Raw genomic sequence first — 12487 nt, 5'->3', positions numbered from 1 at the left:
TAACTTATTTTCCTCTTTGCTATTAAGACTACAATTAAAATTCTTGACAATGCTCATCTTGTTGCTCCTTCTGGACACAGATGGATAAGCAGGATTTTCATCATCCTCTGCCATACATCATTTTCTCTCTTTCATTTGGGATATTAAGCAGAACATGAAGAAGTGCCTACCTCTCAAAGTCTAAAGGCTGTTTTATCTGGAATGTAGGACCTATTTCCTGTTTGCCTTCATAGCCCAGACCTTTTTTTTTCAAAACCACAGTTCATAGAAACAAGCTTCCTTAGCAAGGAAATGCTCCACTGGCTCAACTTCAAGGAATGCCTAGAGAAAGCCCTTAAGCACTAACATGGCTTTCTCTCTACCTTCCCAAAGAGCCTTGCCCACTAGAATAGCTTTTATTTAGCTTTGTTATTTTAAAAAACACGTGGAAAATGTCCATCAATAGTGCATTACTTAGGTTTACCTAGTATTTATATAATGGGTACTTTACAGATATTAAAAATAATCAGATAAGTTGCACAACAATGTAAATGTACTTAACACTACTGAACTGTGTGCTTAAAAATAATTAAGATGGTAAATTTTATGTTATGTATATTTTACCAAAATTAAACAAAATAAAAAATTTAGAAGTCAGGTGTATCCTCATGTATTCAAATAAGAAAAATGCTGAAGATGTCAAGTGAAAAGAACAAATGTCAAAGAAGACTATCGTGAGAACTTACTTGCTTTTGTATGCACATGGCCACATGTGAATAGAAAACATTTTAGGGGAATGTAAATGGAATATTCCGTAATATTCAAATGCTCTAATGGGAGCATAGATTATCATACTAAACAGAAAAAAAAGATTAAAAAGAAGCTCAGGGGAAGAGTAATAATGACAGAAAGTTGATAAAAATATGATCGCATATATGAGCTGAGAATCATGGCTGCACTTTTAAAAACTCAAGCTCCATGAAGATCTTTTAGCAATTATAATTCACTTGCACATGCAATGCTGCTCATGCTAAGAGGCAATCAATCAATCCTGTGTTAAAATAACTGGCTTTCTGAAGTTCTAGGGAAAATCCACAGTTGGGACTAAATCTAAGGAGGTGCAAATCTAAGGGAGTGTCAAAAAGTCAATAATCAAGATAAATAGTATTTTAATGAAATATTTTTTAAAATAAAAATTCATGCGAATAATCCATGATGAACAAAATGTTGACATTTTACATAAAGATAGAATCCGACAATTTATGAGTTAGTAGCTGAGCAGCAACCCCCTGTGAATCAACAGTTCTTCCTAGTTATTTGAAAACAGGTAAGTCTGTTTCACCTCACACCTCTCTCAATGAATCACTGGAGTTTCTGTCAGGGAGGGGACCTGGAACACAATTAACATGACTTCCACTCTCCTTGTATCTGGTTTTACTGATCTTCTCCTTCCATAAGAATGGTGGGCAACAGGCATGCCAATGTAACCCCTTGCCTCAGGCACCAGGTATAGATTAATACACTAGGATTCTAGCTCCACTTTGGAATGAAAGGGACCATGACTTGTTATAATGAAAAAAAAATCAGGAAGAATACACTTACATTATTTCAAATTCTATATGCCCTGTATTATTGGAACTTTGAGTAATTGGCTTTAGGCAAAAATGATGAGGATGGAAAAAATAAAGGAATAAAAGGACATGTGAAAAAACTAAGAAAAGAGATACACGGTGAGTCAGAGAGATGCTCTGTATCCACTGTGGGGAAAGGCAGACATGACTACCTTGCAGAGGTGCTGATAACTGAGTGAGAAGATGGCAGATAATAGACAATATCATGGGGAGGAGGACTGAGGCAGGAAATAAGGAAGGGGAGTCACTTGACCCTTTCCATTTGGTCATCTTGCAATTCAATTCAACATTTATTGGGCATCAAGTATAGAGCAAACTCAGTGCCAGACCCAGAGATATGTACACACATAATTTACTTATTGCCTTCAAGGCATTTTCAATTCTGGCCTTAGATGAAATCTTTAGGCTAAAAACCGTGAGAAGACTAATCAGGTCAGGAGAGGTGAGGTTATGCATTCTAAGAAGGCAAGCCATTGCCTTGCTTGAAATGCTATTTGTCATTTGGCTAGTGATGCTGAAGCACATTATAAAAGTAAGCCCATCCTAAGCTCTTTCATATAAAGAATAGATTTTAAAGGTTCTGTATTCTTTAAATGTGGAGATACTTGGGGGGAGAAGGAGGAGAAAGGAAAGGGAATAAAATGATCATGTATTACTGAGATCATTAGATTAGATAATCTAAATGGAAAATCTATGCTTCTCAGCACCAGTGGGGCCACTACTTCCCCAGGCTTCTGGCTCAAGCACTGAACATTTTCTGAGAGGACGGCCTCAGGCTTGGATCAACAGCTTTGAGGCTGAGGTCCAGGACAGTGGGGTAGCGTCTACTCTACATGCTGGGCAGCCCGTCTGAAAGCTGGGGATTACCTTTTCAGTTTTCTTACTTGCCACCAGTCAGGGCAGTCTTCCCTTGGAATATACTGCATGTGGACGTTTGGCTGGGAGCCGTAGATTTTCTTTGAGTCGTTGTCATATTGGGCTAAAGTGGTACTTGAAGACGGTGGCTGGGAACCATAGTTTTTCTTTGAGTGGTTGTCATATTGGGCTAGAGTCGTACTTGAAGATGGTGCATCCATTTTGAGAATAGGAACTGCCCGAGGTATCTTCAGCTTTGGAGGGGAAGAGATTTTAATAATCACGATGAGATACAGATTCAGGTACCGGTAACTGACAACTAAAGTGTATCAGTTCTTGAAAGAGAGAGAAAAGAAGGAAGGAAGGGAGTGAGGAAGGGAGGAAGGAAAGAAGCAAAGAAAGAAGGAAGGTATGAGCAAGGATATGGAGTAACTGGAACTCATACTTTTTCTGGTTGGAATATGAAGCGGTACAACAACACTGGAAATTTGTTTGCAGAATCTACTAAATCTGGGTGTGCATCATACTCTATGAGTCATAAATTATATGTATATATACCCAACAGTGACACCAAAAGACCTGTAAAAGAATGTTCATAGTAGAATTATTTTAATTAGATAAAAACTAGAAACTGCCTACCTGCCCATCAAGAGGATAAAATAATAAGCATGTGGTTATTGAAGGCTGAATAATGGTCTCCCGAATGTGTTCATGTCCTAATTCCCAGAACCTGTGAATACCTTACATGGTAAAAGGGACTTTGCAGATTGGAATTAAGTGTCTTGAGATGGGGCGACTATTCTGGATTTTGTGGGAGTGGGCCTGATGTAATCCAAAGGGCCCTTATAAAAGGGAGATAAGGTGGTCAGAGATTAGAGAGCCATGAGAATGGAAGCACAGGTCAGAGAGCAGATGAGCTGTGACTCTTTGGTTCCGCAAGACAGAGGAAGGAGCCAGGAACCAATGAGTGTAAATAACCTTTAGGATTTGGAAAATGCAAAGAAACAGATTCGTCCCTAAAGCTTCCAGAGGAAACATAGCTATGCAGACCCATTTTAGACATATGATCTTCTGAACTATAAGAGAATAAATGTGTATTGCTTTAAGCCACTAAATTTGTGTGGTAATTTGTTAGAACAGCAATAAGAAACCAATACAGTTGTATATTCACCCAACTGAATTCTATACAATGATGACAATAAACTACAACCACATACTAAAAAAATCTCATAAATTGTAAAAAAGAAGACACACAATAAATGACTATACACTTTATGATTCCATTCATATAAAAGTCAAAATCAGGGAAACAATCTATGATGTTATAGATCAGGTTAGTAACTACTCTTGTATGGCAGTAGTGACTGAAAGGGAACATCAGGGTGTCCCTGGGGTTCTATGATGTCGTGTTTCTTTGTCTGAGGGTGGATTATAGAGAAGTGTTCAGTTTGTGAAAATTCATCAAGCTGAACACAGGATTTGTGTGCTTTTCTGTGTTCACGTTATATTTCATTTAAAAATTCATAATATGTATGTGTGTGTGTGTGCATGTGTGACAGAGAGAGATGCTTTTAATATTTTTTCATACTGTATTTTACTTTTTTCAGGAATTTCATTTATTTGGGGTTAAGGCTTTGATGTTCTGGAAATTTTAGTTATGCAAGACAGTGTTATTTATCAGCTGTGAGATAGGCTATCTCCAAAGAAATATGCACTGGGAAGTTCCTTAAATGGAAATCATTTAAGGAAATCTCTTCGAACAGAACAGCTAGAGAGCTGATTTTCATTTCCTCCATTCAGAAAATAAACCCTCTACTTAATACTCTGGTAAAAAAAACAAATAAACAACAACCAAAAAAAAAAAGAAAGAAAGAAAAACATACTTTACATGATACCCTCTCTGATCCCTTGTTCATTTGGGCAGCTTATAATCAAAACAGGCTTATGAACCGTTAGCCACTGATTCGCCTAACTGATAATTTTCAATATATCACCCAAAGAATTTCCTGCAGGAGACTAGATGCAATGGTTTCTGGCTCTTAAATTATCTTTTGTTCTTAGAGTTGTCAAAAACAAACTTTATTGGTAAATCACCATTTTTAAAGTGCAGAATTCAGTGACTTTTGTAAATATATCAACTTGTATAACCATCGCCACGGCCCAGTCTTTCCATCACTCCAGTAAGATTCCTTATACCTATTTGCAGCCAATTCTCATCTCTACTCTGATCCAAGGCAACCACTGATCACCTTTTTTGTCTGTAGATTTGCCTGATCTGGACATTGCTCCTAGGTATTTTAGAGGACCATACTTTTCAAGCTTCAGGACGGAAACATATTTTCAAACCCGAACAGCAATGTTGCTAATAACAAAGTAAAAACTCCAAACCATTATAATTGTTTTCTAAGGCTGTTATGACAAATTACTATAAGTTTGATGAATTAGAACCACAAAAATCTATTCTTCCACAGTTCTGGAGGCTAGAAGTCCAAAATCAAGGTTTCAGCATTGCTGTACTTACTCTGAAGCCTCTAGGAGAAAATCTTCCCTTGCCTCTCTCAGCTTCTGGTGGTTCCAAGTTGCTATGGTTTGGATATTTGACCCCTCCAAATTTTATGTTGACATGTGATCTCCAGTGTTGGAGGTAAAGCTTAATAGGATGTGTTTGGTTCTTAGGGGCGAATTCCTCATTAATGACCTAGTGCCATTCTCATGGTAGTGAATTAGTTCTCATTCTATGATTTCCCATGAGAGCTGGTTGTTGAAGAGAGCCTGCCATCTCCCTTCCCTCTCTCTTGTTTCTTCTCTCTTACCATGTAATTTCTGCATATACTAGCTCCCCTTCCCTTATGCCATCAGTGGAAGCAGCCTAAGGCCCTCATCAGATGCAGATGCCAGTGCTATATGCTACTTGTACAGCCTGCAGAATGGTGAGCCAAATAAACTTCTTTATCAATTACCCAGCCTCAGATATTCCTTAGTGGCAACACAAATGGACTAAGAAACAGGTGTTCCTTGGCTCGTGGTAACATAAGTCCAATCTCTTCCTAGTTCTTCACATGGCCTTCTCCTCTGTGTATCTCTCTGTGTCCTCTCATCTTTTTACTAGTCATTAGATTTATGGCTCACTCTCATCTTGTGTGATTTCATCTTGATCTTTAACTAATTACATCTGCAAAGGTCCTAGTTCCAATAAGATCACATTCTGAGGTTTTAGATGGATATGAAATTTGGGGGACATTATTCAGTCTACTACAATAATGAATTATTTTTGTCTTTCATGTTGATTCACAAAAATTATATGTCTTTTACTTAGAGAGAAGTAAGTGTATGCAAATGTGTGTAGCTGAAAATAAGTACCCAAGACACCATAGACCCAATAGGTGAATGGAGATGTCCCCTTGCTTTCAGATGAGCTTCCAGAGAACCATTGGGAAGCCATTTTGTATGTATCCTGCCATTTGAGGAGGCTCACACCTGCCTGGGAAGCCTAAAAGCAGGAGGCTGTGGCTATGAACCCAAGAAAGCAGAGCAAAAAGAGAGAAGTAGCCTGTACTTCAAGAAAGAGCTGCAGACAGCTTAATTAGCCAGAGCAATAAAGGTTTTGTTTGTTTTCCTATAGGCCAACTCCACCCTTGGGAAAAAGTTGGCTGACAGCCATCTTAGAAGGTTGAGGGTTGAAAAGCCAGGAGCTGAGGATTAAGATCTCTCCTCTGTCAGAAAATTACATGCGGATCTGCCGCTCAGTAGGAAATTCCCAAAAGTCTCCCATGAGATAAAGAATCAGTGCTGGAAAACTCATTCAGATACCACCACCACGAAATCATGATAGGACCAGCTACATGTGGGTGTCTTTTTTTTTTTTTTAATTAGACCTCATCTTCCTTGAACCTAACTCTGAAAGGGCCATGAATCCCAGTCCCTCCAAAATCCCTCCCCAAAAGCAGGCTGCCAGGTATGCAGGCCCAAGCTAGGTGAAGGATGTTTAACTTGGCACGATGTTTGCAGTCATGTGATAAACAACATTGGATGGAACAATTCAGAGGCTGTTCTCATGACAAGTAACAGGGAAATTTTTATCATTTGAGAATGACTACAAAACTATGGAATCTGGCAAAGACTCTATTTGGAGGCGGGGAAAAAAGCCCACTAAATAGTTTTGAAGGGATAATGGAGAGAAAGAATTATGTTGTTTTCTGCTTTTGTCCTATAGAGTTTTATTTCAGCACCAGGATACTTCCACAAAGCAGTATTGGCCATGTTGGTGGTAAGGAAAGAATGACAGTTAATAACAGCTGCCTGTTATGTGTGATGCTATCTTAAGGACCTCTCCCACATGCACCCATTTTTTTTTGGTGACTATTTATGGGCTTACTGGTTAGGAAAAGACACAAGAATTAAATACAAAAATATACGATATTACAATGGTTCTATATTTGAACCCACTATTCAATACCACCCATAGCTATTATCTAGAGCTCATGTTTTTTCTCTTTTTGCTGAGAAGTCTAAATGAATTCCACATTTTCTAGTCTCGAATCTGGAAACTATTGGTTTATTTAATAGATCCTGACCATAAAAACCTTTTTAAAATGTTGACTTACCACTCTGTCTGGGAAGGTAGGAACTCTGTGTCTCTCTTCACTGACTGCAATATGCAGATCAGCATCTGAACATTAAAACAAAGTAATATCAGAAGGAACTTTAAACAAAGCAAAGAGAAACACTCAATGTTATGAATTAAAAGAATGAACCAGTTTGTGTGAGCAATACTCTAGATTAAGTGAATCCAGACACAACATCTGGATTGATTTTGTAGCTTTCCTATATAATCCCTAACTCTGTGTAGGCTATGTATCTTGGAAAGAGGGTGGATCAAGACATCTTGGACAAAAAGAAATAAAGACACCCAACTTTTTCTTTTAGCTGCTATGCCCATGGACTTCCCAGTAGTTCAGCAGAAGAAGCTAAGGGAATAAATTATACTTGGGCAGATAGACAGTATTATAGCTGCTCAGGAGCTATAACACCTCTACACTCTATAGTTTTTCTCAGAGGCACAGCACCTGTGGCACCCACGTGGTGAATGTCATACAGACAGAGCCTAGGAAGGCAATCCCAAGGCAGTGCTCTCTCTGGCCTTTATCCTGCTCCTTCCAGAAACTTAGGGCATGGTCAAAGCTAGAATCTGACCTGCTAGGTAATGATAATAGACCATAGACTAAACTACTGGGGAAAATGATTAACACCGTAAGGAGACATTACTCCTCAGACATTACTCCCTTTCCTTGCAGTGGAGGGAAGACCCATGTGCAGTCAATCTGTATAGTTCATTAAATCACTATAAGTCATGAGTATAAAGAGCAATGTGATCGAATGAAGATTAATAAATATTCATTGTATAGTCTAATTAGGATGTAAAACACAATGAGTATTTGTTAATTGGTTTTGGGAGGTAAAATGACCAATATTAACATTAACATGATTGTTGGGTGTCAATACTGTTATGAGGTGAATTTAAAAAATATTTCATGTGCCTGTATCTTTTCCAGTTCATGACGTTCTATCCTGTAGCTGATCTCATTCAATTCTTTAAAGTCATTGTAATCCAGGCATATTTTGTCCAGGCTGGTAAAACTGTTACCAAAATAAGTTTTCCCATTTTGTATTTATCAAAAACTTTATGTTAAATAATTTTAAACTTTAAATATATACAAGTCCCTCTTGTTCCCTGGGAATACAACTCTGGATAGAATCTGATTTCACACAAAGCAAGCCCTTTCTGATGTCATTAAGAAATTAACACACATATACAGAATGGCAAACTCCTTTAAATATATATTTTAAAACTTGGCCATCATTTTAGTATATATGGTGATAAAAAGTATTACTTAAATTATATCTTTCTGTATACTTTTAAAAAAGAATATTGTTTTTCCAGTTTATGACTTTTGTAATTTATAAGAAGAGAGAGCTGGTTTTCTTATCAAGTTGGAAACCTAGCTGTTTGAACCATGGCGACATATCCAACACATTCTACCTTTTTGGCATTTATCTTGAACCAGGAAAAATTATGGGAGGAAATAACAGCTCATTGCTTGATTAATGATTCAAATTTTAAAAATATTTCTCATGAAATAAAAGAATTACAGATGTTAATATTGTTATTATCTTAATGGCCATGAGTCAATTGACCCCAGAATGAGATTTCATTTGTCACAAAGCATCTGCAAGGGTGAATTTTCATGATGCCAACCAATCTGGCACATCTTGTTTTTTGGCAAACTGTTCTGGCCTCTGGCAGGTTTAACCTAATGGAGCACTATCCACCCAAGGTCCCGTCCAACAGAGGGATCACACATTACATGCTTCCCAGAGGGTACATCCTGGGGCTGCTTTACAACTCTGCTGGCAACACAGGAACTTCCCGTCCACGAAGAACCCACTATGGTACTTGATCAGCAGGTGGGGGTTACCCCTTATCTCTGAGGAGCAGACAGGAAGAAAACAAGACGTTAGCAAGCACTGGCCCAAGAGGAGAAACACATTCAGTAAGTGCTGTTATCACAGAACAATAGAAACCCCATTTGGCCAGCAATCAAGGTAAGAGCAAATAGTTCCCGAAGGATACACATCTTTCACTCAAACATTAATGAGCCAAAAAGAAAAAAGAAAAGTCTAACCATGAGTATGTTGAGAACAACACAGTAACATATCATTTTTGAAGAAAAAATAGCTAGTAAAATGCAGATACAGATCAGCTTGATGTTAGGATTTTAGAGATATATCTGGAAAGAAAGTGAGTGGGTTACAGCACATAGTGTTTTCCTGTGGCAGAAGGGGGAGTGTGGGGATAAATTTTAGCAAAAAGTTTTAAAAAGGCCCACATAAACATACACTTCCATCTACTTTTGATTGTGAAAATTTTCAAATGTACAGACAAGTTGCAAGAATAAGATTAATACAATGAGCATCCATATGCCTTTTACGTAGATTCACCGATTATTAACTGTCACATTTGCTTTATCTTTTTCTCTCTGTACATATGTATTATTTTTTTAATTTTAAAATCATTATTATATTGTGCTTAATAATTTGCAAGTAAGTAGTAGATGGTATGACCTAAATAATGTCATCCTTAAATGCTTCCGTATATAACTTATATTAACAAGGACATTCTCTTATATAACTGTAATACAATTATCAAACTCAGGAACTTTAACATGGATACAATATTATTATTATGATTATTTATTTTTAATTTTTAAAATTTTTATTTTACTTTAAGTTCTGGGATACATGTGCAGAACATATAGGTTTGTTACATAGGGATACATGGGCTATGGTGGTTTGCTGCACCCATCAACCCATCATCTAGGTTTTAAGCCCCGCATGCATTAGGTATTTGTCCTAATGCTCTCCCACCCCTTGCCCCCCAACCCCTGACAGACCCTGGTGTGTGATGGTCCCCTCCCTGTGTCCATGTGCTTTCATTGTTAAACTGTCACTTATGAGTGAGAACATGCAGTGTTTGGCTTTCTGTTCCTGTGTTAGTTTGCTGAGAATGATGGTTTCCAGCTTCATCCATGTCCCAGCAAAGGACATGAATGCATTCTTTTTTATGACTACATTTATTATTTAATATATATTTCATCTTTAAAATTTTTCTAATTATTCCAATAATAGCCTTAATAATCACTCACTTTTTTTTCTGACCAAGGATCCAATTCAAAATCATACATGGCACTTAGTTTCCCTTAATTTACAACAGTTTCTCATTCCTTCTTTGACTTTTGTGACTTTGACATGTTTATACTAAGGAATGAATGGTTTATGGGGCTACTTTCCTAGGAATATGTGCATATTTTAAAAAGCCGCAGGACTAGGGCAATGTATAATTCAAATAAATGAAATTGTAATCTATAACAAATTAGCCGCTTTTGAAATACAACAGAGAAATCTACAAGATCTTAGTATATTATAAGAAGTCTCTAGGTGAGAAGGGCTGGTTTTATGTGTGCCTTTAACTCCTTCCCTCTTGACTTTATGTTCATCTTGAGGTTTCCTTATGTTGATCCCAGGAGAGTTCTGCTTCTTCTTTACAGTCCGAACTCAAGGAAGTGTATGGAGATAATACTTTGCTGGGTCGTTGGGAGGCTGTTAGATAATGTATGTAAAGCACTCAGCAGTGTTTGGCCCAGAGTAAGTAGGTGTCCAATAAACAGTGGGCTTTAGTGATATCATTCCCTTAATGTAACTTAGTTCAGTTTAGCTGAAAATGCTGGCATTAAAAAAAACTTTACTAATGAGAATTAAAGGGAAATTGTGACAGAAATCACAAAAAGCAAAAAGAATTAAAATTACAAAACATAAGTTTCTGATTTTGGTCCCAAATAGCCATTGCAAATTCTTGGACACAGTACTTGCCTTCCTGTTCTCTAAGCTCCTGGTCTCCATGTGTTGGGATTCCTATTATTTCCTCATTGCATGGATTTAGTTTCCTGGGTAACTAGTTCTTTTCCCAACGAGATGCAAAAGTCCACATTGCAACAGTCTCACCACCTTATAATGACTGTAAGAGGAACTTATAGATTCATATATCTATAGGACTTTACATTTACATATTTTCCTTTACATATATCCTTTAATTTAATCTATTCAAGAACCTAAGGGGTAGCTATTGTTATTACAGCTCTCACAGACTTAGGTAAACTGAAGTACAGAGAGGTAGTACAACTTGCTCAAGTTTACAAGCTTAATAAATAGCAGATCTGAGACTCAGCCTGAGGCTTTTTCTACTACATTGCAATGTACAGATGCTAACTTCTCTGCCAAACCCCTTTTAATTTTTTGAAGGAAGGGCACATTTTTTCCAGATCTGGTTAGCTGAATTCAGAACCATGATAGTTGACACTCCTATGTCACCACTGAATCAGCCCAAATCTTCCAAGTGTGGGTTAACATCTGGAAAATTCTGTCTTAAGTGTCTACCTCAGTTTATAATTCTGGAGCCAAATAATAGACACAAAAGGCAGGAGGAGTCATCGTGGCACAATGAAACTTTGTAGGGGAGAACATTTGAGCAGGAGGACCTCTTTGTTTTCCTGCAGCAGGTTGGTTGGCCAACTTGATGGTAAATCCCACTCACCTTCTTTCTCACTATCTTCCAGCACAGAGGCTGGAAAAAAAAGGTACTGTCTTCTAGCCTCCTTTGTAAATATTAATGGCCATCAGACATAGTTCTGGATAATGTGACATAAGCACAGGTTTGCAAGGAGCTTATGGAAAGGCTTGGAATCTCTCCAGCAGCCTGTAAGGCTAACAGAGCAGAAAGCTAGGAGGACCCTGCATTCCTAGTGACTTCATTGAGTTGCTGCACTAGCCCTTGACTGACTGCCTACCTTTGCATTTGTTACTGTGGGAGAAGAACAAAAGTCGATTTGTTTCAGCAACTGTTTGATGTCTTTTTACCTGCAGCCCAAAGCATCACTAGCTGATACAAAACACTTATTGTGCATATGGCAGCTGTAGTGATGGAAACACTGCAGTTTTATGAGGGGCTAGGAGATGTGTTTTTGCTTCTCTCTCTGCTCTTCTTTTACATTTCATATGTCTTCACATGAGCTACTCAGGCACATGAGATCTAGCAGGGCATGACCAAGAGCTGCACACAGGACATAGCACCTACTGCTCAGGAAATTCCATCAAAGGAGACTAAATGGGAAGCAGAATCTTAGAGCTCCTCCTAGAAACCCTACTGTAACCACAGTGACTCATGTTTGTGCATAAGGTACTTTAATATATTTATGAGCCGGGCGCGGTGGCTCAAGCCTGTAATCCCAGCACTTTGGGAGGCCGAGGCGGGTGGATCACGAGGTCAAGAGATTGAGACCATCCTGGTCAACACGGTGAAACCCCGTCTCTACTAAAAATACAAAAAATTAGCTGGGCCTGGTGGTGCGTGCCTGTAATCCCAGCTACTCAGGAGGCTGAGGCAGGAGAATTGCCTGAACCCAGGAGGC

General features: G+C 38.1%; 1 protein-coding gene across 2 annotated transcripts in view; it reads right to left on the bottom strand.

Annotated features, from left to right (window-relative positions):
- The window catches only part of BMX (BMX non-receptor tyrosine kinase), a 57869-nt gene that overhangs the window by 32693 nt on the left and 12689 nt on the right, over positions 1-12487 (bottom strand). For both annotated transcript variants that reach the window (XM_017512364.1, XM_017512365.2), the window contains exons 5-7: positions 8831-8950; positions 7070-7134; positions 2478-2719 (exon numbers count right to left, since the gene is read on the bottom strand). In XM_017512364.1, coding sequence (XP_017367853.1) covers positions 2478-2719; positions 7070-7134; positions 8831-8950 — 427 coding nt within the window. The remainder of the gene's footprint in view (positions 1-2477; positions 2720-7069; positions 7135-8830; positions 8951-12487) is intronic.

Source organism: Cebus imitator, unplaced genomic scaffold (assembly GCF_001604975.1).
Source record: "Cebus imitator isolate Cc_AM_T3 unplaced genomic scaffold, Cebus_imitator-1.0 Scaffold471, whole genome shotgun sequence".
NCBI lineage: Eukaryota > Metazoa > Chordata > Mammalia > Primates > Cebidae > Cebus > Cebus imitator.
Note: the sequence above shows the minus strand (reverse complement) of the source record. Positions and strands in the feature narration are given on the sequence as shown.